At 43.4% G+C, this 26,863-nt stretch overlaps 1 protein-coding gene across 1 annotated transcript in view; it reads right to left on the bottom strand.

The window, feature by feature from the left end:
• Nucleotides 1-3,517: 3,517 nt before the first annotated feature.
• Nucleotides 3,518-26,863, bottom strand: part of LOC109924561 (xenotropic and polytropic retrovirus receptor 1 homolog) — an 84,966-nt gene continuing 61,620 nt past the window's right edge. Inside the window, exons 7-15 of the mRNA XM_048613633.1 lie at nucleotides 22,536-22,617; nucleotides 20,446-20,633; nucleotides 19,121-19,300; nucleotides 17,935-18,103; nucleotides 15,365-15,559; nucleotides 13,850-14,022; nucleotides 10,861-10,997; nucleotides 8,463-8,672; nucleotides 3,518-5,215 (exon numbers count right to left, since the gene is read on the bottom strand). Coding sequence (XP_048469590.1) covers nucleotides 5,152-5,215; nucleotides 8,463-8,672; nucleotides 10,861-10,997; nucleotides 13,850-14,022; nucleotides 15,365-15,559; nucleotides 17,935-18,103; nucleotides 19,121-19,300; nucleotides 20,446-20,633; nucleotides 22,536-22,617 — 1,398 coding nt within the window. The 3' untranslated portion in view covers nucleotides 3,518-5,151. The remainder of the gene's footprint in view (nucleotides 5,216-8,462; nucleotides 8,673-10,860; nucleotides 10,998-13,849; nucleotides 14,023-15,364; nucleotides 15,560-17,934; nucleotides 18,104-19,120; nucleotides 19,301-20,445; nucleotides 20,634-22,535; nucleotides 22,618-26,863) is intronic.

Genomic DNA, 26,863 nt, shown 5'->3' with positions numbered 1-26,863 from the left:
CCACACAGAAGTGTGAAGGTTAAGATGTCTGTCTGGGGGGAGGAGCGAGTCTGTGTGTCTGTGTTGGTAGATATCATCATATGACAATTGCAGACCAGGACAGACATTTGTACATTGGTCTTAGGATCGAAATACAACCTTAAGTGATGGAACAGGCTTTAGGCTGAATTCCCACCTCCAGCTCCCAATTTGTATGTCTGTCTGTCATTTGTGCCAACATGATGAGGTGCTGCTGTGGTCATAGGTAATAAACTGGACAAATTCAGGCCCCACCTGTTGGTTTTATGGCATCAGCCAGAGACAAGTAGCAACTTTAGCATTGACCTATAAACCCTAGCTAAGCATTCAGTCCTGAGGTGAGGTTTCCAGGAGGCTGGTGGACTAATCGCTCTGAGCTGATGAGTGTTCTTCATGTGTGAACCTAATAGCCATTCACAACCTACTTTCCTTGGAGGGGATGATGAGAGTGTAAGATCAGACCAAGCCTGTCTTCCATTTGCACTGGAATGTATACAAGTTAACCAGGCAGTGGTACAAGATAATAGTTTGGGCAGCAAGCAAGCCCCTACCATGAGGTATTCTCTCTAACATCCTCCTTAACCTGAAGACTATGTACTTTTGATCACTCAACTCACCAAAGACTATTGATCAAATTTATAACTTCATTGTGATCCAGTGCTGCACTCAGTTTTCCTCATGGCATAAAAAAAGACTTGCATTTCTATTGTGCATTTGACAACTTCAGGATATCCAATTGCATTTTACCATCAATGAAGTGTATTTCTGAAGGGCAATCAGTTTGTGTAGCGCAAAGCCGTTGAAACAGTGATGTGATAATGACCAGATATTTTTTGGATTGGTGGTATTGATTAGGAATAAATAGTGGCCAGATTATTAGGGAGAACTTCCCTTCTTCTCTGGAAATGTGGCTGTCACAAGATTTTGCTTCTCATCTGAAAGACAGGGTCTCTGACTGTGTCACGTTCCCTCAGTACAGCGCTGGGATTACAAACCTCAATTATATGCTGGAGTCTTTGGGATGGGAACTTGAGCCCCACAGCCTTCCATAGAATCCCTACAGTGTGGGGACAGGCCCTTCGGCCTAATATGTCCACACCGACCCTCTGACCATCCAACCCAGACCTATCCCACTAATCTACGCATCCTTAAACACTATGGGCAATTTAGCATGGCCAATCCACCTACCCTGCACATCTTTGGACTGTGGGAGGAAACTAGAGCAAACCCACACAGACTCCAGGAGAATGTGCAAACTCCACACAGACAGTCGCCCGAGGGTGGAATCGAACCCGGGCCCCTGGCGCTGTGACGCACCATTGCTAGCTACTGTGCCGCCCTCCTCTGACTGGGAGCTGAGAATGCTAACCACTGCAGTCAAAGGGCCTTGCAACAGTCAGTTTGCTAAACTCTTTCACCAGTGCAAATTGCTTGATGACGGTGGGTCACGTGAATAGCTGCATGCTGCTCAGTACCTGACAGTAAGAAGTGATGTTTTTATTTCCCTTATAGTTAATTATCATGTTCCTATACTGTGGGATTCTCACCAGCTCTGAGTGCCAGTTAGATATTTTTATCAACACTGCTTTGCCAAGAGCTGCTAGCTTTTGATGACTCTGTTAGTGCACACTGAACAAAATGTTCTGTTACTGTGAAAGCCATCATTTCACACCTGCCCCCAATATTTTCCTGAGCCACTTTTCCTACTCAGAAGCAGTTTATCCAATTCTATTTTTCCTGTTCCTAAAAATACTTCCTTTTTTTTCTCTCCCTCTAGCTTAGTCCTGTCTTAAAATATGTGCAGTTGCTTTTCTTCACTGGTGTTACTTTGTGACATGTGGGTCCATCTTGCACACATCCTGAAGGCTTTCTCAGCTTGGTGCCAATGGTGTTTCTTTAGCAACTGGATCAAGCCAGCACATGCTAACTCCAGTATCCAGTACAGTAATGGGACTTTCCTGTGTGTTGAACTAATAAAAAGAATGCACTTGCATTCATATCACTTCTCACAACCTCAGGACTCTCCCAAAACAGTTTGGCGTCCAATGCAGGTAGCTCTTGCTTTAATCTAGGGCATGTAGCAGCCAATTTGAACACTAGTGGCAATGCAATGATGATCAAATGAGCTATGATGTTGTTTGGAGGATGCATTTTGACCAAGACACTGAAGCTTCCCCCCTCTAATATGGAATTTTGTATGTTCCAAAAAGCGGGGAGACTGCGCTGTTGTTTGGGCACCTTATCCAAAAGATGGCACTGCTGACCGTGCAACATCCCCTCAGCGGTGCACTGAGTTGTCAACCTAGCTCTTGTGCTCACAATTCAAACCCCATGTTCTAACACACAAGTGATTGTCACCAACTGAGCCATAGCTAAGGCCTGGAACTAATATCTGGTATAATCTATGTATAGAGGGGAAGGTTGATGTTTGTAATATTAAATTCTTAAATTACTGGCCTAATAATCTAATACAATAGGCCAGAACGTGCTGGAAATATCAGCATCGATATGATACATCCCATTAATAATGTACAAATTGACCAGTGAATTCCAGGAATTAAGAGATACAAAGAAAGATGTAAATCTCCAAAACCTGGTGGTTGAGTAACACCACACAAATGATATCTCCCATTCACCATCCTTGTTACTTTAACAACTTAGGTTTGCATATTTATTGCACATTAAACTGACCACAGGAAGTTGGGCCTGCCAATTAAGCAAAGCAATAATTGTTAATGCATTGCAAGTCGACCTTTCTGACCAAGAACAAGAGCTACATTGAGGAATCATGTAGTGAGGTGGCAGTGTCCTTACCTCTGAGCAGGGATGTCAGGCTCCAGTCCAACCTGCTCCAGAGGTGGTAATATCTCTGAACAGGGTGATTAGAAAATATTTAAGAGCTACATTAAGGCTGCTTATGGTACAGTGGTAATTTCCCTACCTCTGAGCCAGGAGGTCCTGATTTAAGTCCCATCTGCTCCAGAAGTGTGCCATAACACATCTGAATAGGCTGATTAAAAATATTTTTAATAACGTCAAATTGGAAATTATTTTCTACTGTTTTTCCTTTTTCTCATTTCTTTTTGTCTCTTTTAAACATAGCCTCTGTTCCTCATTCTCCCGACTTCTTCACTGAGAACGAGGTAGAGAAACAATCTTTCAATCTCTTGGTTAAAGAGATGAACTGATGTTCCTGCTTTCAATTTGAGATCTTCTATAACACCTTGCCTTTGCTGCATCATGAATCAGCTCAGAGTTCCAACAAGCTACAGTGAGTTACATGTACAAGTGTGAAAAATAGTTGAAGTAATCAGCAGCAAGGTTTTCCACAATATCATTTTTGCAAGTGAACGACGACCCCCGTTTTACTTCTGGTGATTCTCTACAGAATAATAACGCCGTACACCCAACAGTTTATTTTTAAGAAATTTCATGTTATTCCAAGCAATCAAAGAGAAAGCAAAGCATAATTATGCTTTTTATACAGGAGAGCGGGAAACAAAATGAGCCACACAGATATTCTTTTAGCATCTATTATAAAACATTATTTTTCAGTGGAAGACTATGTACAAGATTTAAACCTGTAAAATATTTCATTATATACACCCAAACTATTTACATGTTATTCCACCGCCCGGTTTGTCTGCCTGTATATTGTGAGCAGTAAGGCTAGTTTAACTCTCCTGCCAGGCAGTATTATAGCCCACATGATGTTAATTGACCCACTTGGATTTGCCCTGATGGGTGCCATCAGGATTTGAACACAATCTTATGCATACCATTCATATCAGTGACCTGATTCATTTCGAGTTGCTCCATTTAGGGCAGCCCACAAGTTGGGAGGGGCCATAGCAAATTGATTGGGTTTTCCAAACCGCCCATTACAAATACAGTAAAACCACTGATTCTACGTTAGAAACACAATGTTTTGTTGTAAACCTACCTAGGACATAATGAGGAGCCGCTTTGTGCTGATAGCCCCCCAACACACACAGCTAACACTACAGGGCAGCAGCTTACTGTGAGCTCCCACTGCTTGACCTAACAGTCAAATTGTTGAACTATAACGTGAGACCTAGCCCCAGCAGCATGTGAATGCTCCGGGTTTCCAATATTAAATAATGCCACACTGGGATTTTAACCACTTACTTATTTTTGTTTGAGTATGCGATGTCTGTCCAGAGCAGAACCTGTTCATTTAACCAACGGGCATACGGCCAGAAATATTCCGAATGTTTATCCTCCTCCTGAATGATTTCGGATTCCCTTTGTTTTCCTGCCTACTCTAGTCATGTATTTCTCTGAGTGTCTGTCTACCCAGATGGCTAGCAGTTTTTTTTTCTTGAACTGAATACTCTAGTACTGTCTACTAGTCTATTTGAATATGTGTGTTTGAATGTGTTGAATCCTCTGTCTCTAAAATCTGCCTCTCTGCAGCAGTTTGAGTCTGTCTCTGAACCATCCACCTGTCTACAAAACAGTGTATGTGAGCGAGTGTATGCATGTGTTTCTAATTCTCTAACATTGTGTCTGACTCTGACTCCTTTGAAGTCCGGCATTCGGAATTGGAGGTTCTATTGCTGAATATGGTTTGCACAGTTGAATCATATCAATCAGCACCATTTAATGCCATTGACTTTAACAGTCTAAAGATGAGCAATTGACTTGTATGATGCTGGTGTCTGTGCACCGTAATATGATTGGACAAGGATTCACCCACACAAATCTCACTTGTGCTGCCAAAGTTGGGTGAGTGGGGAGGTAGGGTGTAGTGGTGTGAACGGAGACCAAATACTCATTGGACAGTGAAGCACAATCAGAGGGTGAACCAGACAGGGTTGGAAGCCTGAGTACTAGAGCAGTTCTTTTGTTGTTGGAGTCTGGGAGCAGACATTTGAACCAAGAAGACAGACAGACAGCAAGAAAACCTTTTGCAAAAGCAGGAACTTTTGGAAACAGCTACCATTTCTTTGAAAAAAAACGTACTTTGTTTTATCAAAGTCTGAAAGTTTTCTGAAGTCACTGGCTTCAGAGCCTTTACGTCATCTGAAAAGTTTTCACTTTGGCCAGATAAGCCTTGGAGTGTGTGAATCCACCCCGTGTCTCCATTCGGCTATGAAAAGGAGCCATTGTTCAGCTCTTCATCGCAACACCCTCTGTCTCTTCAATGTCCACTTTAGTTTCCACGTTCTTGCCTCTGAAAAAGAAACAAAGAAAACAATTGTTTTTACAATTCATTCTTTACTGGGATGAAGGAACACCCTTATTGCTGGTAAGTTTCAGGATTTTGACCCCGTGACAGTGATATATTGCCAAGTCAAGATGATATGTGTTTTAGAGGGGAAGTCACAGGGTCTGGTGTCCCATGTATCTGCTGCCCTAGTGCATCAAATGGTAGCGGTTGTAGGTTTGGAATGTGCTGTTGAAGGAGCCTAAGTGAGTTCTGCAGTGCATCTTGTAGATGCTACACACTGCTGCTGTGTGTGTCGGTCATGGAGGGAGTGAATGTTTAAGATAGAATTTAATTCTCAGATGCCTTATCTGGGCTGATCCGAGGAGCATGGGAGATAGGACTAGGCCATTCCAACTAGATTTTGGCATATCTACCACCTTCCTGAATTATTGCAATATCCCATGATATTTTTAATACCCAGAAATCTTTTGATTTCTGGCTTGAATGTACTCAAAGAGCGAGCCTCCACAGCCCTCTGGAGTAGATGTTTCCAAAGATTTATTACCCTCTGAGTAATAAAACTCCTCATTTCAACCTCGAGCAACCTGCCTATATTCTGAGATTGTGTCCTTGTTCTTGACACAGTACAGCTCCTGTTTTTCCCAGTAGCGGGACCAGTGACCCATGGTTCAAAATCTACTTCTCCCACAACAAACAAGCATTTGGAGAAGGCAAATAAAACAGTAAACAGGAGGGTATTGAGAGGAATAGAGGGGGTGAGAAACCTTGCAATGCATGAAGGTGGCAGGACAGGATAGATAAGGTGGTAAAGGTGTTGGGTGGGGTACTGCATACAAGACCAGGGATGTGATAATGGGGACTATATAAAACACTAGTTAGGCCACGGCTGGAGGTGTATATATAGTTCTGGTCACCACGTTACAGGAAAGACAAAATTGCACTAGAGGGAATTCAGAGATTTACAAGAGTGGTGAAAATTGATTGGATAGGCTTGGGGTGTATTCCTCAAAACCAAGGAAGCTGAGGGATGACTGAATTGAGGTTTACAAAATAATGGAGAGGTTAGTTACTGGAGCCAATAGAATTAGGCGATCGGTTGAAGCACGAGCGGGGACGTGGGGAAAAAAATCATCTTCAAAACTTGTTGTAGAATCTGGCAGTGTCTGGAACTCACTGCCCCGTTTGGTGGGAGAGGTGCAAACCCTTGACTCATTTACAAGGAAGTTGGATCCGAAGGGCTGGAAACTGCAAGGATGTGGTTCACGGTGCTGGAAAGTGGGCTCGTTTATTCAGTCTGTGCACACACAGTGGTCTGAATAGTCTCTTTCTGTGCTGTAACTTTTCTATAGTACTATAGCAATCCAGGGATGATTACCTTTGAGATTATACTCTTTAATTTAGCTCCTAGCTACAGCAGTGTTTGTGTGTCACAGAAAGAAGTGGCTGTTCACAGTGGTTGGGGGTGGGGGGATGGGTTGCATGGAAAGCAGTCGGAGATTAGGCATCTGCTTTAGAATTGTAGGCCATTCGGCCCTCGTTGCCTCTGTCAGCTCTTTGCCAGGGCACTTTGTCTAGTCTCCTGTCCCTGCCCTTTCCCTATAGCCTGTGACTGTCTCCTGAAAACATTGATCATAACAGTCTGAACATTTACCTTTAAACATGTAAGCGTTATAATTTAGAATGTGGGAGGTAGGGACTGGTCGCTATTACTAATGCGTCTGAATTGGGGTAGTTCAGTAAAAAGCAAAGTTTAGGAAGAACTGAGAAGATGCTTTGAAATATTGATACAAAAGTATTAACCAGATGAATGTTGTGTGTGGGTTTACTGCCGTATTTCAATTTATCCCAGCTAACAAGGGGTAGAGCTGGATGAACACAGCAGGCCAAGCAGCATCAAAGGAGCAGGAAGGCTGACATTTCGGGCCTAGACCCTTCTATCCCACTTGAATTTCCAAAATGCAAATTGCTAAGGGTTGCAGTACGGCTTTCTGGCAGCAGGTGACGCTGTGTTGCATTTTTTGACACTCGATAGGTAACTTTAGAAAGAGCAACAACACCATCTATTGCTCACAAACAAAACCCTGGAAATATGTGGATTCTCTTACTTCGCCAATGCATCGTTTGCCCCAGATTTCAAAATCTTTTCCTCCCTGCTATTGACGCTAAATTAGGACAGGATTTGATCAGCCTCCTGGGTTTTGATGTGCTACAGTTGTCTGTGGTGAATTTTGCCACAGAGTGTTGGGATGGAAGGGGTGCGGGAGAATAGCCAAAGGTAGGGGCACTACCACTGCGCAACAGCATCCCTTTCCCTCTTATCTCTCATCTATACACACTGTGTTAGGTGAACCTGTTTTGCAATAGTTCCACTTTACATTGGGAAGCAGGCCTAGCACCTGTGTAATAAGGCAACACTGAACCTAATCATCGCCTTATGGGTCTGATTTAAAAATAAAACTGCTGCTTGTCCCCACTGCTTTCAAGAATAAAACAGTGATTAATTGAGATCTGAGATAACAAGGTGTAGAGCTGGATGAACACAACAGGCCAAGCAGCATCAGTGGAGCAGGAAGGCTGACGTTTCGGGCCTAGACCCTTCGGAGCAGGAAGGCTGACGTTTCGGGCCTAGACCCTTCAGAATTTTTCTGAAGAAGGGTTCATCCAGCTCTACACCTTGTTATCTCAGATTCTCTAGCATCTGCAGTTCCTACTATCTGATTGATTGAGATCTGCCTCTTTCCGTACTGTAGGGAAGCAGGCCATTCAGCCCATCGAGTCCAAACTGATCCTCCAAAGAGCATCAGACACCCAGTACCCTATCCTTGCATTTCCCATGGCTAAGTCACCTAGCCTGCACATCCCTGGACACTGTGAGCAATTTAGTACGGCCAATCACCCTAACCTGTGGGAGGAAACCCACGCAGATACAGGGAGAATGTGCAAACACCACACAGACGGTCACCCGAGGGTGGAATTGAACCCGTGTCCCTGGTGCTGGGAAGCAACAGCGCTAACCACGCTAACAGAGCCATCGTGCTGCTCTCATATTAGTATATTGTTATGTCAAGCCTCTTGAGAATCCAGTTTATAATCACTTCCCCGTTGGCAGGAATGCTGCCCAACCCTAACAATCCTGTGCCTCCTTTTAAGATGCTCCAATGGCTTTGACCAAGTTTATGGTCCCTTGTTCTGGGATTTTCTTCTCCAGTTTGATAATGTTCCTGGGAGTCGGACTGTTCTGCAAACTGACCTTGACCGTTTCAAGGAGAAGTTGGTTTTCCGCTTTCCACCTTTGACCTTTCCACGGTTCCTGACCCCCTCCTGCTGGTCCATCATGAGCAGCAGAGCTGCCTGGTTGACCCCAGTCGCGGGCATAATGGAGATATCCCTGACTGCTCGGAACTCCCCGCAATTATTGAGGTGCTCATTCTCCAGCCGGAAGAAGTTCCAGACAAATCGCCTGTGGATAGACATCATAATATCAGACAAAACTCAAAAACGGTGTAAAACGTAAATGCGGCAAAACAGGACACGTGAGCCACGTTGAAGTTAGATATCTGCATTTAAAGAAGCTGAGTTATTCTAAAGTTGCCTCTTCCTGCCCCTCCCCTCCACACTGCTCTGTTTGCTTAATAGACGGCAGTAAGGATAGTAGTCTATTCGATCCTTTGAGCCTGCTAATGTGCCACTATTATTCCTAGTCAGGGTGGAAATCATTGAATCCATTCCCTTGTCAATCGTGCCTGGGGCCATCTGTGACATTAAAAGTGTTCCGAAGAAGAGTCATTCTGGACTTGAAATGTTAAATATCTCTGTCTGTCTGTCTCTTTCCTCCACCCCTTCTCTCTCTCTCTTGCCCCACCCCTCTCTCCACAGATGCTATCAGGCCTGCTGAGTATCTCGAGCACTTCCTGTTTTATCTCACTGCTGTGAGTGACTGAGGAACAAAATCAGAAGTTGCTGGAAAAGCTCAGCAGGTCTGGCAGCATCTCTGAAGAAAAAAAGAGTTAACGTTTCGGGTCCGAGTTCTGAGGAAGGGTCACTTTTTTTTCTTCACAGGTGCTACCAGACCTGCTGAGCTTTTCCAGCAACTTTGTGTTTGTTCCTGATTCACAGCATCCGCAGTTCTTTTAGTTTTTATTTTGTAAGTGACTGAGGTTCATATCAAGCGCAGAATTTGTTTTATGTAACTATCCTCTCGGCAATTTTCTGGAGGAATCATCTTGTGTTTGTTGTACGTTCAGTCCTGAGCTCTGTTTGCAAGAGTCCTCTGGGCTCTCTTTTTAAATGGACTTGCCTCTCTGCTCCTATGATGCTGCTTGGCCTGCTGTGTTCATCCAGCTCTGCACCTTGTTGTCTCGGATTCTCCAGCATCTGCAGTTCCTACTATCTCTGCTGCAAACTCGATGGGTTCCTGTCAGTCTCTCCCTGTCTGCGTCTCATCCACAGCCAGGGTGTTGCTAGTCATGTGAACAGAAAATGCTGGAAACACTCAGCGGTCCAGGCAGCCTCTGTGTGCCGTTTGATCTGCTTTCATTTCAGGCTTCCAGTATCTGCAGAATTTTAATTTCCTTTCTATGGTAGTCAGTATGCCCTGAGCTGGTGGTGTTGTGTACATTCAGTGGATGATTGTAGTTACCCACCATTCTGTATTGAGCCAAAGCAGTGAGCTGATGCATTGGTCATTGCTTAACCTGACAGCATAGCGCCCTCTCAGGCTGTACTGGAGCAGGGCGCACTCTTCCCTCAGGACTGCAATGTAGCAGCAGTGTGCAGTATTCCCTCAGGACTGCACTAGAGGAGCAGTGCGGTCCTCCCTCAGGACTGCACTGGAGCAGCAGCGCTGTCCTCCCTCAGGACTGCACTGGAACAGTGCACCGTATTCCCGCAGGACTGCACTGGAGCAGCAGCACTGTCCTCCCTCAGAACTGCACTGGAGCAGCACACAGTATTCCCTCAGGACTGCACTGGAGCAGTGCACCGTATTCCCTCAAGACTGCACTGGAGCAGCAGCACTGTCCTCCCTCAGGACTGCACTGGAGCAGTGCACCGTATTCCCTCAGGACTGCACTGGAGCAGCAGTACTGTCCTCCCTCAGGACTGCACTGGAGCAGCAGTACTGTCCTCCCTCAGGACTGCACTGGAGCAGCAGTACTGTCCTCCCTCAGGACTGCACTGGAGCAGCGCACAGTATTCCCTCAGGACTGCACTGGAGCAGCAGCGTGGTACTCCTTTGAGACTGCAATGGAGCAATAGCCTAGAAATTTTGCCTACAGTCTCTGGAGATTTTGAACTTGTTACATTCTAACTCAGGTGAGGGCGTTGCCAGTGAGTGACGGCTGATATAAGCCAAACACGACTCTGCACCTCATTATCCTCCTAACTCTCTGGTTGAGTACAATCTCCTGCTCATTGAACTGATTCCCCTCATTGACTAGAAGTCTACTCTCAGCCCTTTCGGAACCCAGGTTTGATGTGGACTTGCCATTATATTGTCAATACCCTTCCTTCCCCCTCCCTTTTGACACTGCCCTGGGCAATGACCCTGTGATCTTCTCCCAGGATCTCTTCCCGAGTGGAAAAAGAAAACAATTAAGTGGGACTTAGGGCCACGTCGATCCTCGCTCCCTGGTTGCGCGGTCTCTCACCTGAAGACCTCCAGTGGAGCCAAGGTTGTTGAGATGATTTCTGCCACAGCCGAGTTCTTATTCTGAACGAACAAGATATTGAGGGCCCAGGCTATTCGCAGTATCACATCCTGGATCATGGCACAGTAATAGTAGATCTGTGGGGTAGATAGAGCCTGGGTCAGAACCAGTTCTCCGTGAGGAAATGACTGGTAATAGCATGGATAAATAAAACAGGAGGAATCCTTGTACCTATTTGATCTTGCCTCCCTGGAATGCCAACCTTTCTGCATTGTGTTCGCAGCACAGGAACAGGCCATTCAGCCCTGTGCTGGTGCCTGTGCTCCATGCGAACCACATCCCACCCAACATGACATTGTTCCTTCAACACACTCCTCTCATCCTCACGTGCTGGCTTGGTTTGGTGGCATAGTGGTTATGTCACTGCTTTGGTAATCCACAGGCCTGGACTAATACAACTAGGGACTGAGTTCAAATCCAGCTGGGAAACTTAAATTAAACATTATAGAACATAGAACAGTACAGGCCCTTCAGCCCACAATGTTGTGCCAACCTATTATCCTACGAAGATCAAATTACCCTGCATACCCTACATTATACTAAAATCCATGTGCCTATCCAAGAGTCGCTTAAATGTCTCCAAAGTATCTGACTCCACTACCACTGCCTGGCAGCCTATTCCACACACCCACCAATCTTTTGGAATCAAAGACTATGGAGACCATGAATTGATGTCTAAACATTCATCTGGCCTGTTAATATCCTTTAGGGAAGGAAATCTATCACCCGAATCGGGTCTGACCTATATCTGTCTCCAGATCCACACTAACTGTGATTGATTGTTCTCTGAAATGGCCTAATCAAGACACTCAATTGTTTGAAAAATTGCCTTATCACCATCTCCACCACTAGGAGTGGGTGACACCCATGTCCCATGAATGAATTGAAAGCTCAATGCCGTTCGCTTCACTTTCTATCACGGGGTCACGAACTCTATACTCTAAGCACTCTCCCAGTAAAACAGTATGTTGCCCTCTCATTGTAACTGTACCACCCGCCTGAAGAAATGGACAGGAAGAAGCTGGTTTTGGGGCTACCATTGCTCTCAAACACAACAGAAAGTGAACTTAAACATCTAAAACCCTGAAAGATGATCATTTGTCAACTCTACCTGTCAAATGTTAAATTTGAGAGGTGCAGAAAAGATTTACAAGGATGTTGCCAGGGTTGGAGAGATTGATTTATATGGAGAAACTGAATAGGCTGGGGCTATTTTCCCTAGAGGTTGAAGGTGACCTTATAGAGGTGTACAAAATCAGGGGGGACATGGATAGGGTGAATAGCCAAGGATATTTTTCCCCAAGGTAGGGGAGTCCAAAACTAGAGGGCATAGGTTTAAGGTGAGAGTGGAAAGATTTTAAAAAGGACTTGAGGAGTCACACAGAGGGTGGTGCATGTATGGAATGAGCTGCCAAAGGAGGTGGTACAATTACAACATTTAAAAAGCAGTTGGTGGGTACATGAATAGGAAAGCTTTAGAAGGATATGGGCCAAATGCCCGTATGGGCCAGGATATGGGTAAATGGGACTAAGTCAGATTGGGATGTCTGGTCAGCACAGACAAGTTGGACCGAAAGGTCTGTTTGCGTGTTGTATTATTCTATAACATCTCAGGGCAAGATATGGACTGAGTCTTCACGTGAAGTAATCTAAGAGGGTAACACGGTGTAGTGCAGGCTTCATTTTACAGTCACATTGCCTGCCCTGATATCTTTGATGTTTTAATATTATCCATATTATTATGGAAAAAGTGCAATAGTTTAAGAAGCACTGAAGTTGTTGGTTGGAATTATTTTAATTCATTCTTGGAAACTGGATGTCATTGTCTGTTCCAGCATTTATTGCCCATCCCTAACTATCCTTGAGAACACAGAACAGTACAACACAGAAATAGGCCCTTCGGCCCACCATGTCTATGCCAACCATCGTTCCAGTCTAAACTAATCCCATCTGGCTGCACATGGTCTGTATCCCTCTATTCTCTGCCTGTTCGTGTGGCTGACGCAATGCCTCTTAAACATTGCTTTATTAATTCTGCTTCTACCACCTCCCCTAGCAGAGCGTTCCACACACCTACCACAAAAAACCTGCCACTCACATCTTTAAATTTTCTCCTCTTGCCCTATGTTCCCTAGTATGTGACATTTCCACCCTGGGAAAAAGACTCTGACTATCCACCCTACGTATGCCTCTCATAATTTTATACATTTCTGTCGGGTTGCTGTTCAGCCTCCAATGCTCTAGTGAAAACAATCCAAGTTCGTGGATGGAGATGAGCTGCCTTGAACTGCTACATTTCCATGTGCTTTAAGTATATCCACAATGATGTTAGGGAGGGAGTTCCAGGATTTTGACCCAGTGACATGAAGGAATGGCAATATATTTCCAATTCAAGATGGTAAGTGGTTTGTAGAGGAACTTGGAGATGATAGTGTTCCTATGTATCTGCTGTCCTGGTCCTTTTAGATGGAAGCGGTCATGGGTTTACAAGGGTCTAAGGAGACTTGGTGAATTTCTGCAGTGCATCTGATAGATCGTACACACTACTGCTACTGAATGGAATATGATGGTTTCTCTGCCACACCAACTGAGGAAGAGACAAAAACTGTGGCTCTAGTGCCTGCATTGGCAATTGTTTGTAATTACAATGTGATATGTTTACATACACAATTTGCATTGTAAATGACAGGCAGATGAATTCATGATGGAATTAGTTGACAGAAATTGTGGTAAAACACAACAACTGGAAGTAAGGTTTTGTAGTCTGAAGGTGGGCCTGATGTGAAATGTTTAATATGTCATAGATGCAAATGAAAAGGGGAAACTTAAATACAAGGAGGTGCCACAAGATGCAACCTTTAATGTTCTCGAAGGGCTGTAGAGTTAGTTGATGATTGTGAATGTGTTTTAAGTTAAGACATGCACTTACTTTGTTTTGATATACTGTCTCCTCCCTCAGGTATTTGTTCTCCTTGGTGTTCCTGTCTAACAGGCCCCAGTCCATTCGCAGGTCCCAGCCAATAGTGAAAATGGTGCTGACACAGGTGGTCACAGCCCACAGGTAGAAGTAAACCTTCACACCGATTGTCAACTGTGAGCGTTCTGAGGGGGTGAGACAGAGAGAGAGACAGCAGTAGAACCATTGCACCCTTACCGTGTGGAAAGAGGCCATTCAGCACCCCCCTCGAGTCTGCACTGACCCTCCAAACAGCATCCCACCCAGTCCTAACCCCTTCCCCCCCCGACCCTATCCCAGTAACCCTGCATTTCCTGCGGCTAACCCACCCAGTCTGCACATCCCTCGACACTACAGATAATTTAGCACAGCCAACCCACCTAACCTGCACATCGCTGGACCGTGGAAGGAAACCAGAGCACGTGGAAGGAAACCCACACAGACATGGGGAGAATGTGCAAACTCCACACAGGCAGTGAGAGGCATACAGACCTGCATACAGGATGACCAACAATTTGGTCAAAGAAGTAGGTTTGAAGCTGTATTGTATAAGAGGAGAGAGAGAGAGAGAGCTGGACAAAGTGATTTAGGGAGGGAACTCCAGAACTTCAATTCCAGGTAGCTGAAGGCATGGGAGTGATTGAAATTTGGGATGTGCAAGTTTTTAAGTTCCTGCCGAGTGCTCCTCCATTCTAACCCATTCCGTGCCTTTGAGCATATCAACCTCAGGTCCACGGCTGCCTTTTGGTAAAACTGTTCAACAACAAGAAATGCCCTACATGTTCAATGCCACAAACTTTACACTCCAGTAAATTATGGATTATCTGATTATATATCGGCTATCCTCTCCGTGGGGTCTACTGACATCAATCAGAACCTGGTCTCTGGAATGGTATAGTTATGAAAAGTCCTGCTCCGAGCTCAGCTGCAGGAAATACATGATTTAGACAGCATTGTTAAATTTGATAAGCATATGCTTCAGAGAAGGTCACAGCTTTAAGAATCGGAGTGCAGAGACTCTTTGCTATCAGAGTAAAGGATCGCCGATTTAAGACAGAGATGAGGAGGAACTTCTTCTCTCCAAGGTTAGTGAATCTTTGGAGTTCTTTACCGCAGAGGACTGTAGACACTAGATCAGTAAGTCTATTAAAGGCTCAGAGACTGATTTTTTATTTAATCAGTAAGAGAATCGAGGCTTATGGGCAAAAGGCACAAATGTGGAGTTGAGGATTATCTGATCAGCCATGATTTTATTGAATGGCAGAGTTGACTCGATGGGCTGAATGGCCTAATTCTGTTGCTACGTCTTACAGTCTTGTGACTGAACTTTTGCATGAGTTGTATGACTGTGGAGTTGATTGTTCACTCAATCAGATTGACACCCTCTCTGATTACCTGATTATTAATTCCATCAGTGAAACCTCAGATTCAGTGAACCCCTCCCCATTAGTGGCTGGTCTGGCGAAATAAACGAGAGATTTAACTTGCCTTTTTCAGTTGAGTAGAGAGCTGCAAAGGTGACCATGATGAAAACTGTAGAATATTTTCCGGCATTTGCTAAATGTGGGAATGCATCCCTGCTGTCCCTGTACCGACGGAGACACTGAGTGAACCGGATCCAGGGTGGGATACACTGGATGATACAGGTCACTCCATAGGAGTAACCATTCCCCCCAAATTTTTCTGTGGCAGACAGAAGGCAGAATGTTAGAATAAAATGAATTGAATTTCATAGAGCATTGATAATAAAAATTCGAAGATGTCGTACATTCCATTAATGAGAAAATATTGAAAACTCATGAGTGACGATTCAAAGTTGGTGGAATGGTCTTTGTAATGGATATTGCACTTATCTTGCTTAATTATGAATTGTGTGAACTCTCTGAAGTTGGGGGAACCTAAAACACAGTCACTGGATAAGGAACTGAGATTAGAACAAATGTCTTCGCTCAAAGGGTTGTGAATCTTCCGAATTATTGACTGCAGAGTTTGGGACTGCTGCAATATTGAATATACTTAATGCCGAGCTGCACAGATTTTGACTGACGATGAGGTTGAGAGTTATAAGGGTGCAGGCAGGAGTGTAATGTTATGAGCACAAACAAATCAGGCTTGACCTTAATGATGTGGAGGTGCCGGTGTCGGGCTGGGGAGGACAAAGTCAGAAGTCACACAACACCAAGTTATGGTCCAACAGGTTTATTTGAAATCACAAGCTTTTGGAGCACTGCTCCTTCATCAGGTGAAGTGGAGGGTAGCGCATAGGCACAGAGTTTATAGGTAGAGAGATAATGGCACGATAAGTAGAGGCAATTATGACACTCTTTTGACAGTCCTAATTACCTGGAATTATCTTGCAATTATCTCTCTGCCTATAAACCCTGTGCCTGTTTGCTTCCTTCCACTTCACCTGCCAAAGGAGCAGCGCTCCGAAAGCTTATAATTTCAAATAAACCTCTTGGACTATAACCTTGATCTTAATGAATGGTGGAGCAGGCTCAAGAGGCTAAATGGTCAACTCCTGTCACTATTTCTTATGTTCTTAAACCTCCCTGGGGCAATCTGGAGATGGGAAACGTGGCCCTTTGGGTCAAAGAAGGGACCTCAGGGCAGACCTTGCTGACATCCATAAAGGGGTTTCCCCTCCGACCCTCAACCTGTGCAATTTTTCAATTTTGTTTTTACTTCGCTGTCAAGGTCACCTGCGTAGCTCAGGAATGACCACTTCTCCAGGTGGCGCTGCTGAGCCTTCAGGCCTACGGCTCCTGTGATTGGACCAGCAGCAGGAAAAGGCTGGTTTGAATGGCTGACCAACAATGCGCATTTAGGAGCTGCCTGAAGTAAAACTGTTGAGGTCATCCACTTTCACCAGGTGTCCCACATCTCACCCTGATTTTAGGATTCTGAATCACCCCCACAAGTTTCAGTAGAACATCTCCCACCATTTGATACTGAAACCATAAGCCAGCTTTCAGTGATAGATAATATTTGTGCCCTATGACTGCCAGAAAAATGGCCATTTCCAACAGGAAAAGGCCTAAATGTTTTTGTCCCAATCTTCAACAGAACTACTGTTACCAAAACCTTACCGTCACTAGGAGAGAAGTGGTATTATCACTTGCCTCTTAAATCCACAGGCCTAGGTAATGACTTGGGGACCTGGGTTCAAATCCTACCATGGTGGGAGTTTGAATTTGAACTCAATAAAATATTTGGAAGTAAGAGTCTAATGACGACCATGACCATTGTCAGGGGTAAAAAAAAATCTGCTTCACTTAGGGAAGGAAACTGGCCTAATGTTGCTGTAGAGGCACAGCAATGTGTTTGATATTTCACCACCCTCTGATCAATAAATAAATAAAATGTTAAAACAAAATCAAATCGGCCACACCAACACTGAGGTTACAATGGTGGGGTAGAGACCATGTATGTGGATCATCGTCCAGCTTCTCAGAGCCTCTCCATTATGTTCAAGGGCTAGGTTGAGGCCCTCGATGGAGGCACATTCTCCATCCCCCCTGGATGGAAGCAGCCATGACAACACTCAAATCCTATCCAGGACAGAGCGGTCTGCTTGATGAGTGCTCCTGCTACAAGACTCGGTCTCCAATCCCTGTACGATCATGTGTTGGTACATGGACCTGCCACAGGATAGACCCCAGCCAAGGGGGCTCGACTTCCAAATACTCCTCCAATTCACACCCCGCCTTGACTTGGTCATAGATCAGCTGCTCATTATATCACCATTGACTCATAATCTCAAAATTATTGTGGGAGCCAATCTCTTTTGAGGATCGTAGAAGATAGATCCCCACCACAACCTTCTCAAGGACAACTAAGAATAGGCTTCAGCTGCCAGTTTTGCCCACTCAAGAGAGCAAATAAAAAGCTGTACAGACTGAAATCCACCAGCCGTGTGTGTCGTGCAAGTCTTTTTACAGCTACAAGTTTCAAGTCTCGAATGAGGACAAGAGATGTCACCTCTTGCATTGATGCACAGTTGAGACCCCACGGAATGTGGCTTGCTAAGGCTAGTTATTTGGAAAATTGTCCATCACCTGCTGGGGGGCTCAGGAGGCCCTGGTTGTTTTCCCAGTTCACTTCAAAGGTGTAGAAGCAGATCAAGGACCAGAGGTCGAGGAAGACGGTTCCCATGCTGTTGAGTTGATCTGCGAGCCAAAAATCGGCGAAGCTGACCTTATGGAATGGAGCAGTTACTGACCGACACTGTTTAGAAGGAATCGGACAGAGCAATGATTAAAGTCCAAGCCTCGTCACTAATCAGCCAAATCGTGCACTTCAGCAACAGGCCATTCAGCCTATTTTCCCTGTGCTGGCTCTTTAAAAGATTTTATCCAATTCATCTCCAGCCTCCAATGCCCCATTGCCATGGCCCAATGATTCCCCCATCAAGTATTTATCTGTTTCCTCTTTTACAATTGAGTATGGTCTCACCACCCTTTTGGCAGTGCCTTCCAGATCAGGACAGCAAACACCTTTTTCATTCCTCCTTGAATCTTTTGCAATGTATAATAAAAGTATGTTTTCCAGGTCCAACACACTCCTCAGTCCTGAGCTCAGTCATTGAGTGTATTTAAGACAGAGATTGGTAACTTTCTCGATATTAAAGTGTATGGGGATACTGCAGGGAAATGGCACACCCACAGCTATAATCTTAGATTTGGTGCATTTGCACATTTGGAGTCAATACTTGAAACATGGTCCCTCTACACACAGCACTACCCATCAAGGATGGTAGAACTGAAAATAGGAGCTCCCAATTCTGAAGGCCCCTTCCCCTTTATGAGTCAGCTAATTGCTGGAAGTCTTCTGTTAATGGGAGAGTGGAGGGGCATCTATTCTGACCTCTGTTGCCTTGCCATCCCCTTGGCAGTAGACATCTGGCTACCAACCCTCCATGAGGATACCAGAGATGGTAGATGTAGGCACATTCTCCCAGGAGTTTCTCTCCCTCTAGTGGAATAGCGGGGAGCGTAACCATAGCATTTCACCTTTCCCAAGAGCACAGTGGGATTGTGAATAGCTTGGGTGCAAGGATTGCCAACACTGTTCACAAGGGGTCAGAGTAAATGGATACCTTTTTCCCAACCAGGTGCTATTTCTCTTACACTGCAGCAGGGAATATATTTCAGTCAGACATCATTGATTGCAATCTGAGGCCATGAAGCGCGCTATATAAATAGCAGGTTCTGCCTTTCACCTCCCCAGTGCTGACATACTTACCAGGACTTTCAATAACCAGACTCGGGACTTGTAGTAGAAGGTTTTGGTTGGGTTCAGAAGCAGCAGCAACATGAATCCATACAGGACCAGGGGATTGACTGGCATCGGAGTGTGGATGTAAGTACTAAAGAGACAGGCTAATAGGCTCACACACCACAGGACCCCAAGGAAACCTGCCAACTGGGAAAGAAAGATGCACATGAGGAACTCTCAATAGGTTAGCCTATTGATGCACTGAGATAATTTGTGGGGAGGCAATGGCCTAGTGGTATTATCGTTAGACTGTTAATCCAGAGACACACTTGGGGCCTGCGTTTGAATTCCACCACAGCAGATGGTAGAATTTGAACTCAATAAAAATCTGGAATTAAGAGTTAATGATGACCATGAATCCATTATCAATGGTTGGAAAAACCCATCTACTTCACTAATGTCCTTTAGGGAAGGAAGCTGTTATCCTTACCTGATCTGGTCTACATGTGACTCCACACCCACAGTAATGAGGTTGACTCTTAACTGCCCTCTGGACAATTAGGGATGGACAACAAATATTAGCCTAGCCAGTGATGGCCTTGGCCTCTGAATGAATAAATGTTTTACAAACAAAAGACTTGTTAGGCTATTTCAGACGAGCTAAAGTTCTTGAGTTGCAAATACGCCAAGTAAGGTTGGCAGATTTTCTCATGACGATCGAACAGCATCATGGTCACGTTTACTGATGTCAACTTCTCACTTGCACATTTTCCTCAATTTTGAAATTCTCAACCTGCCACGGTGGGCTTTGTTGTAATACTTCAGTTTGTAAACACAACTGCTTCACCTGTATGTAGAACATTGCACCAGTTCCTATTCTGTCAAACCAGGCCTACTATCAGTACAACAGCCCAACACATAAATTTAATCTAATGCTATGTCCTTTGACCACCACAACCCCCCCACCCCCATTATCCAGTTAGTTCAGTTGGCTAAACACCACGAGTGTGAACCAGATTAATACCAGCAGCATGGGTTCGGAGAATAGATGAAGACTAAACCCATTACTTTGGCCTTGAGGTAAAATCATCGTAATCCTACCAGACCATAAGGATGCTCTCTCATTAATGAGAGGTGGTGGTTTAACCTGAGGGTCACCACACCTCAGGCAAGGGGAGAGGTTGAGGAGAGTCCTTCAGGGTAACCTCGATCGTTGGAGGAATTGAACCCACACTGTCAGTGTCACTCCGCATCGTGGACCTGCCATCCAACCCACTGAGCTAACCAGCTCCAATCTTGGCAAGGTAGCAGCTTCCATCATCAGCCTTTAGGAAAGATGTCATCAGACTCACCTCAAAGAATTGTTGATGGGAGAGATGGTTCCTAGGGTCAAGTTCAAAGATTAAAGTGTGGTTCACTCCTGCTTTTCTCCAGCCGTAGGTGTTAATTCCCAACAGGAAGACAAACTCAATCATGATGAAGCCTCCTCTATAAGCCCTCAGTAGGGGCCACATGCTGGCTTCCTGGGATACATAGATAGCTAGGGGAAAGAAATCAAATCCAGCAAGGATCAATGTTAGGCCTGTGAATGTGAGACAACAGGATTGTCATTTAACCAAAGACTGACATAAGATTTTTCTTTATAAAGTCAACGTTTTACAGACATGTTACGACACACTTTGGGGCAGGTGGGTCTCAATTCTAAACCAACTGGCCCAACGGCAGGGCTATATTATGTTTGAAAAAATAGCAACCCATGATTCATGGCCCAATTTCCTGATTTTTAAAGATTTTGTCTTCTAAGTTATGGGATGGTGTGGTTGGCATTTCTGAAATTGCAAAAAAAAATTCACACTTATGATAGTGGAACCGAGAGGTTATAACTATTAGGAAAGGCTGAACAAGCTGGGCCTTTTTCCAGAAGAGGGAAAGCCTCTTCTGGTGGAGGCTGAGCCAATTGAGGGCATTGAATAATTGAGTCTATTCAAATAATGTGTCATGGGTATGAGGAAAAAGCGGGTTGAATGGTACTGAGTTATAACACTCATTGGATAGTTAGCGTAGGCACGATGAGCTGAATGACCGCCTTCTGTATCATAACAGTTCTGTGATATCGGACATTGTGGGTAAAATGGCATTGTGGTAGAAGAGGAAACGTTGACTTGATTGTAGGTGTCAGCACTATGACGTTTGGAAGGGTAGGCATGGAGATTGCATTTCCTCTTTTGGGAAATTACAAAACTAGTGGCCATAAAATGAAATAGTCAGTAATCAATCTGATCATGAGTTCAGGAAAAGGCACTTCACCCAGAGGCTAGTAAGAATATGTAGACAGAGATAGAATGTTTCTCCTGAACCACTGACAGAGCATCGGAATGGGGTGGAGGTGCCATTTCAAGCTGAGCTGAGGAGGATTTTCTTCACTCAGAGGCTAGTGAAACTTTGGAATTGCTCAGGGTGCTGAGGAGGCTCAGTCACTGAGTGTATTGAAGACTGGGATTCATAGATTTCTGGATCATAAAGATTTCAAGGGACAGCACAGATTTAAATCTATTTGCATACATAACAAACGAAATATGAGAGAAAGTCTGGAATGCATGGAAGGATGGTGGAAGCTGATCTAATTGAGCACTGGATGGTTATTTGAAGAGAACAATGTACCAAGTGTATGGGGAAATGCAGGAGAATGGCACTAAGTCATAATGCCCATTGGAAACCCAGTGCAGATACAATGGGCTGAATGGCCTCCTTCTTAGGGATGGTCTGGCTAAAATGGAGTTTCCTGCTTCTGTTTCTTTTTCTATTCCTCTGGCTAGTGGCAAATCTATTCATTATTGATTGGCTGTGGGAGGGTGAGGTCCGACTGATGAGGTGGTTCGAGACAGAAACTCCTGTAAAGCTTCCTGAAATCTGTCCACCCTGAAGCTGACCGCCTTTCGTCTGCTCCCTGCTTCCCCACAACCTTCATCTGAAGAAAGCATCAGAGGAAACAAACGCAAACACTGTGAAGAATGTAAGGCACCCCAGACCACTTCACCCGTGAATACTTAATTCTGAGAAAGTGTTATTTGAGAGAGCACAAGGGAAAGGTAAAAATCGAACGTCCTTCCTTTCTAAACTATTCATCTTGAGTTGCAGCAAGTAACACTGTCCGTGCCCTGGGCCTGCAGATCTCGGGAGCGTGAGGTTATGCGAGAAGGCCGTACCATGGGTCTGCCAGACTCTCACTCTGCAGCCTGTGAGCTAGGCCGCACTCTACTCATTAGCCCTTTTTGACAGTCAATGTCGTGTTACTGAAGATGCCTGTCTGCTGTAGTCACTTGATCTGAGCACATCACTGAATTATTCACACCAACCTGTCAGTAGTGTTGTTTACAAATAACCTGAGAATACACAACAAAACCTTTACTTATTTGCCGGTTGGCTGGCGCTAAATGCTTACCTTTGATAATTATCAGCACCATGAGGGCCAGTATGATTCCACACTGCAGACCCACGCGGAATGTTATCCATACAGGAGGCGTCTGAGGGGGCACAGAGCACAACATTGTAAAGTCACAGTTTAGGAATCCAGCAGGTGTTCTGCAAAGCCTCAAGCCCAACAATCATCCCCCCAAAATATCTCCAAGGAACACACAATCCAAGCTCATACTGGCACACAGACACTCTAATCTTATATTGTCTCTCTCTCTCACACACACATACAAAATCAAATCTCATACTCTCACACACATGCAATCCAATCTCACACTGACACAGCAACATTTTAATCTCACACTGTCTCTCTCTCACACACACACACACACACAATTCAATCTCTCTCACACACACATAAACAATTTGATCTCACGCTCACACAAACAATCCAATCTCACGCACACACCAATCCAAACTCAGACTGACATAAAGAGACTTTAATTTCACACTGTCTCACAAACACACACATACACACACACACGCACAATCCAATCTCACACATACACATGCACAGACACACACACAGACACACACACACACACACACACACACATACCAATTCCAATCTCAAACATACACATTACACACACAGGCACAGAAAATCCAATCTCTCACACACAGACAATGCAGACTCTCAGACTCTCTCTCTCTCTCTCTTACACACACACACACACACAGAGTCTAATTTTAAAGACACAAACTCCAAATTCACACTGACACATTACCATGTAAAATGTTAAAGTTTTAAACTGGAGGTTAAATTGATGTATGGTTCCAGTTCTGGGAAGGTTTGTTTTAAGATGTTATGAAGTCAGTTAGAACAATGAGTGTTGGGCTGAATTTTCCCTGATCCTAAATGATGTGAGACAGTTAGGAAAATACATGAGATTAGAAAAGTGAGATGCCTGACATCAAAGAGAAAAAAGGTACAATTTAGCACTGAAGGATTTAACGGCGAGATGAGAATCTCAGCTGTCTGAGTCTGATGGCGTGATGCTTTCACAATTCTGATGGTTGAAATGTTTTCAATTCTAAAAACCTGTCCGAGACTCCCCAGGCTTTGAAAACTTCACCAACCAGAATGAAAAAAAGCATTGCTATTGTAGTGATTGATTCAAACCTGAATCCTGCGAGTACAGAAACTAAAAATGTGCTTCTGACTGGACTCTTGATTCTTCTCAACAGAAACAACTGAGAACTGAACTGATAACAAATAAAATGGTTGTAAGTGTTTGCACTGTCTGTCATAAACCCAAAAATATAAAAATCTGACTCTGTTAATGCTCCAGGGGTTCTCCCAAATCTTTGGCTGTAGTCACAACGTGTTCTTAGAACTGCTGCATTTAGGTCACTGTTCTAGAATAACTTTCTGACCTTTCTTTAAAAAATCACAGCACTAACCCACATCCATATGCCTCTCTTGTTAAAACATTTCAAATTCCATAAATCATGATATATTTTACACATCTTTCGTCACATCTCCATAACTAAAACTGAGAAAGCAACTTTGAGTAATTTTTGATTTCTATCAGTAAGTTCTTTTAACACCATTTCAGTGTAATGTTAACAGTAGTAATGTATTTACATTAAGCACATATTGAGTATCATATCAACCATACTTTACAGAAATCCATTTTGATTAAGGCATTTGATTTCCTTCATATGTGCTCCTGACAAAATATTGGATGAGCAATGGGAAATGTAAGGTTATAGAGATAGGGTAGGAGGAGTGTGTCTGGGTTGGATGCTCCTCAGAATGTTGGTGTGGACTCAATGGGCTGAATGGCCTGTTTCCACACTGTAGGGATTCTGTTCTATTCTAGTACTGCTTTTATCAGCCATGAAACAGTCTTGGATTTTTCTCATGGAATTTCCCCATTTTGATTAAAATGTTGTGGTCCGGGAGATGTAAATTGCAAACTGATGTAGAGACAACACAAGACTCAATATTTCTTTCTCCACTTTTGAATATTTCTGTTGACATACATACAAGATCTTTGAAAAATAATCGAATGGCCGTTTAATATAAGTTTCATCTTCTTGTAATAAAACAACATGCACACTGATATCAATGGCTAATTTGAATGTGTCTCATAATTTGGTAGTGCCAAGGTTAATGCAGGTGCTAGCACAGCTTTCAAACTTTCAAAATCACTCTGACATTCATTTGTCTATTCATATTTCTTGCATTTCTTCAATAGGTTCATCAAATAAGCCAGTCTTAAATACAATGAATTTCAATCCTGCAAATCCTGCACCACAACTAACATTGATATTGAACAAATCAGATCCTGGAATGAAACCTGGCTTGACAAATTGTATATTTAGCTAACATAGTAATTAATCACTGAAACATATGAGCAGCCGATGTTTTTTTTAAACAATAGAACTTAAGATTATTACATAAAAGAAAGTAAACAAACAAACTAAGCTATAAGTATGATAATTAGAGGATGTCAGCATACACACTAATAAAGTTTTAACAAAGTTTGGTTCTCAACTCTATCCATTGTAGATACTCAATCCCAAAGAAATTATACGCATATCTCAACTCCTTAAGTTTCCACTTAACTTCCTCCTTCTAGGTTCTTTTCTCTTTTAAAATGATGAGATCATTTTGGAATAATTCTCTGAGTCTGATGGCATGAACCCTTCACAATTCTAATACTGTGACAATACTATGGCTTAAGAGGTATATTTTGTCCTGGTTTTTTTTTAATGAAGAAAGGGTGAGACAGAGGAGTTGAGTGCTCTGCACAAAGTCAATAAAGTAAACAGCTTGTGAGGCCTTGGGTTTTTTTAAAAGTTGAAACAATAGAAGCAGCCTGAATGGGTGGGGTCAAACTCCCACAGAACCAGGATTTTTAGTTCTAGCTTTCAGCAGTTGCTGGGTTCTTGAAGCTGGATGTGAAAGCTGTCATTCCTCTCTGTTACAGCTAAAAACTGGGGTTCTCTTCCTGCTGCTAGAATTGCATGTGACACAATCTATTTTACTGAATCTGCCTTTTCCAGGGACGTGTTTATGGGCTATTACCATCTTGGAACAGTTAATTAGTACTAGTTAATATATATTATTTTGTTAAGCATTTCAATAGAGTTACAGTTAAGCCAATTATTTGTTTTAGTTTTATTTTGTCTGTATTTTAACTGTAGTGAAAAAAAGTGTGTTTTTCTTAAATTTGAGTAGTTTGATGAATCAAATTGCATTTGGAATGTAATGCCCTACCCTTGCCTTTAAAAGAAGTTAGGGTCTAGCTAACTTCTTAATATATTTTGAGGGGGTTTGATCTGGTCAATAACAATACCGTCAACTTCTTCAATTCTACCAACCTGAAGATTTCTACATCAAACTCTCCTGGTTCGGAAATTTCACGAACCAGCAACAGCATTGCTGCTGCAGTGACTGGCATCCTCTGAACTGAATTGAACAAAAGCCTGCTAAGAAAGGAATTAAAAACTTGCCCCTGAACTCAAATCTTGATTCTTCTCAATTAGAACTGGTGTATTCTAAACTGAATTGAAAAGTAAAACTAATGACTTAATGTCTTTACATTGCCTTCCATAAAACCAGAAGTATTAAAATTTTATTCCATTCATACTTTAGGGGTTCTCCCAAGATCTTGATTGCAGTCTCCTTGGAATAGATGTATTTAGGTCACTGCTCCAGAATGACATTCTGACCATGTTCGCCTTATAAAACAATTCAAATTCCAAAAATGGTAATACATTTTACACACCATTCATCATCATCTTTCTAAACTGTCATATATATAGCTTTGTATTTTTATTTGTTGTGTTATAGGATTTGGTTCCTTTGTTAAAGAATATATCCAGCCTTGTGTGAATATGTCCAATGACTAACCACCACAGCAACCAAATGCAAAAATTATGATCTATCAAGCCAGGTTTCACTCTGAGATTTGACAGGTCCAGTATTACCACCAGCTGGGATCATGAAAATACTCATTCTGATCTCAAACTGTCACATATTCTGATCTCACACTGAGGCACACAACATATGTGAACACACATACACACGCAAACACATACACACTTCAATCCCATGTTAATGCACACACTAACACACACTATTGCATAGACTAACAGACACACACTCCAATCCCACACTAAGACACACACACTCCAATCTCACATGAACACATGCAGGCGTGCGTGCACACAACATACACACACTCTCCAATCTCACACTAACATATACAAACTTCAATCTCACACTAATACATAGACACACGCACACTCCCACATGAACACACACACAAACACTCTCCAATC

Source organism: Rhincodon typus, chromosome 28 (assembly GCF_021869965.1).
Source record: "Rhincodon typus isolate 14 chromosome 28, sRhiTyp1.1, whole genome shotgun sequence".
Classification (NCBI taxonomy): domain Eukaryota; kingdom Metazoa; phylum Chordata; class Chondrichthyes; order Orectolobiformes; family Rhincodontidae; genus Rhincodon; species Rhincodon typus.
Note: the sequence above shows the minus strand (reverse complement) of the source record. Positions and strands in the feature narration are given on the sequence as shown.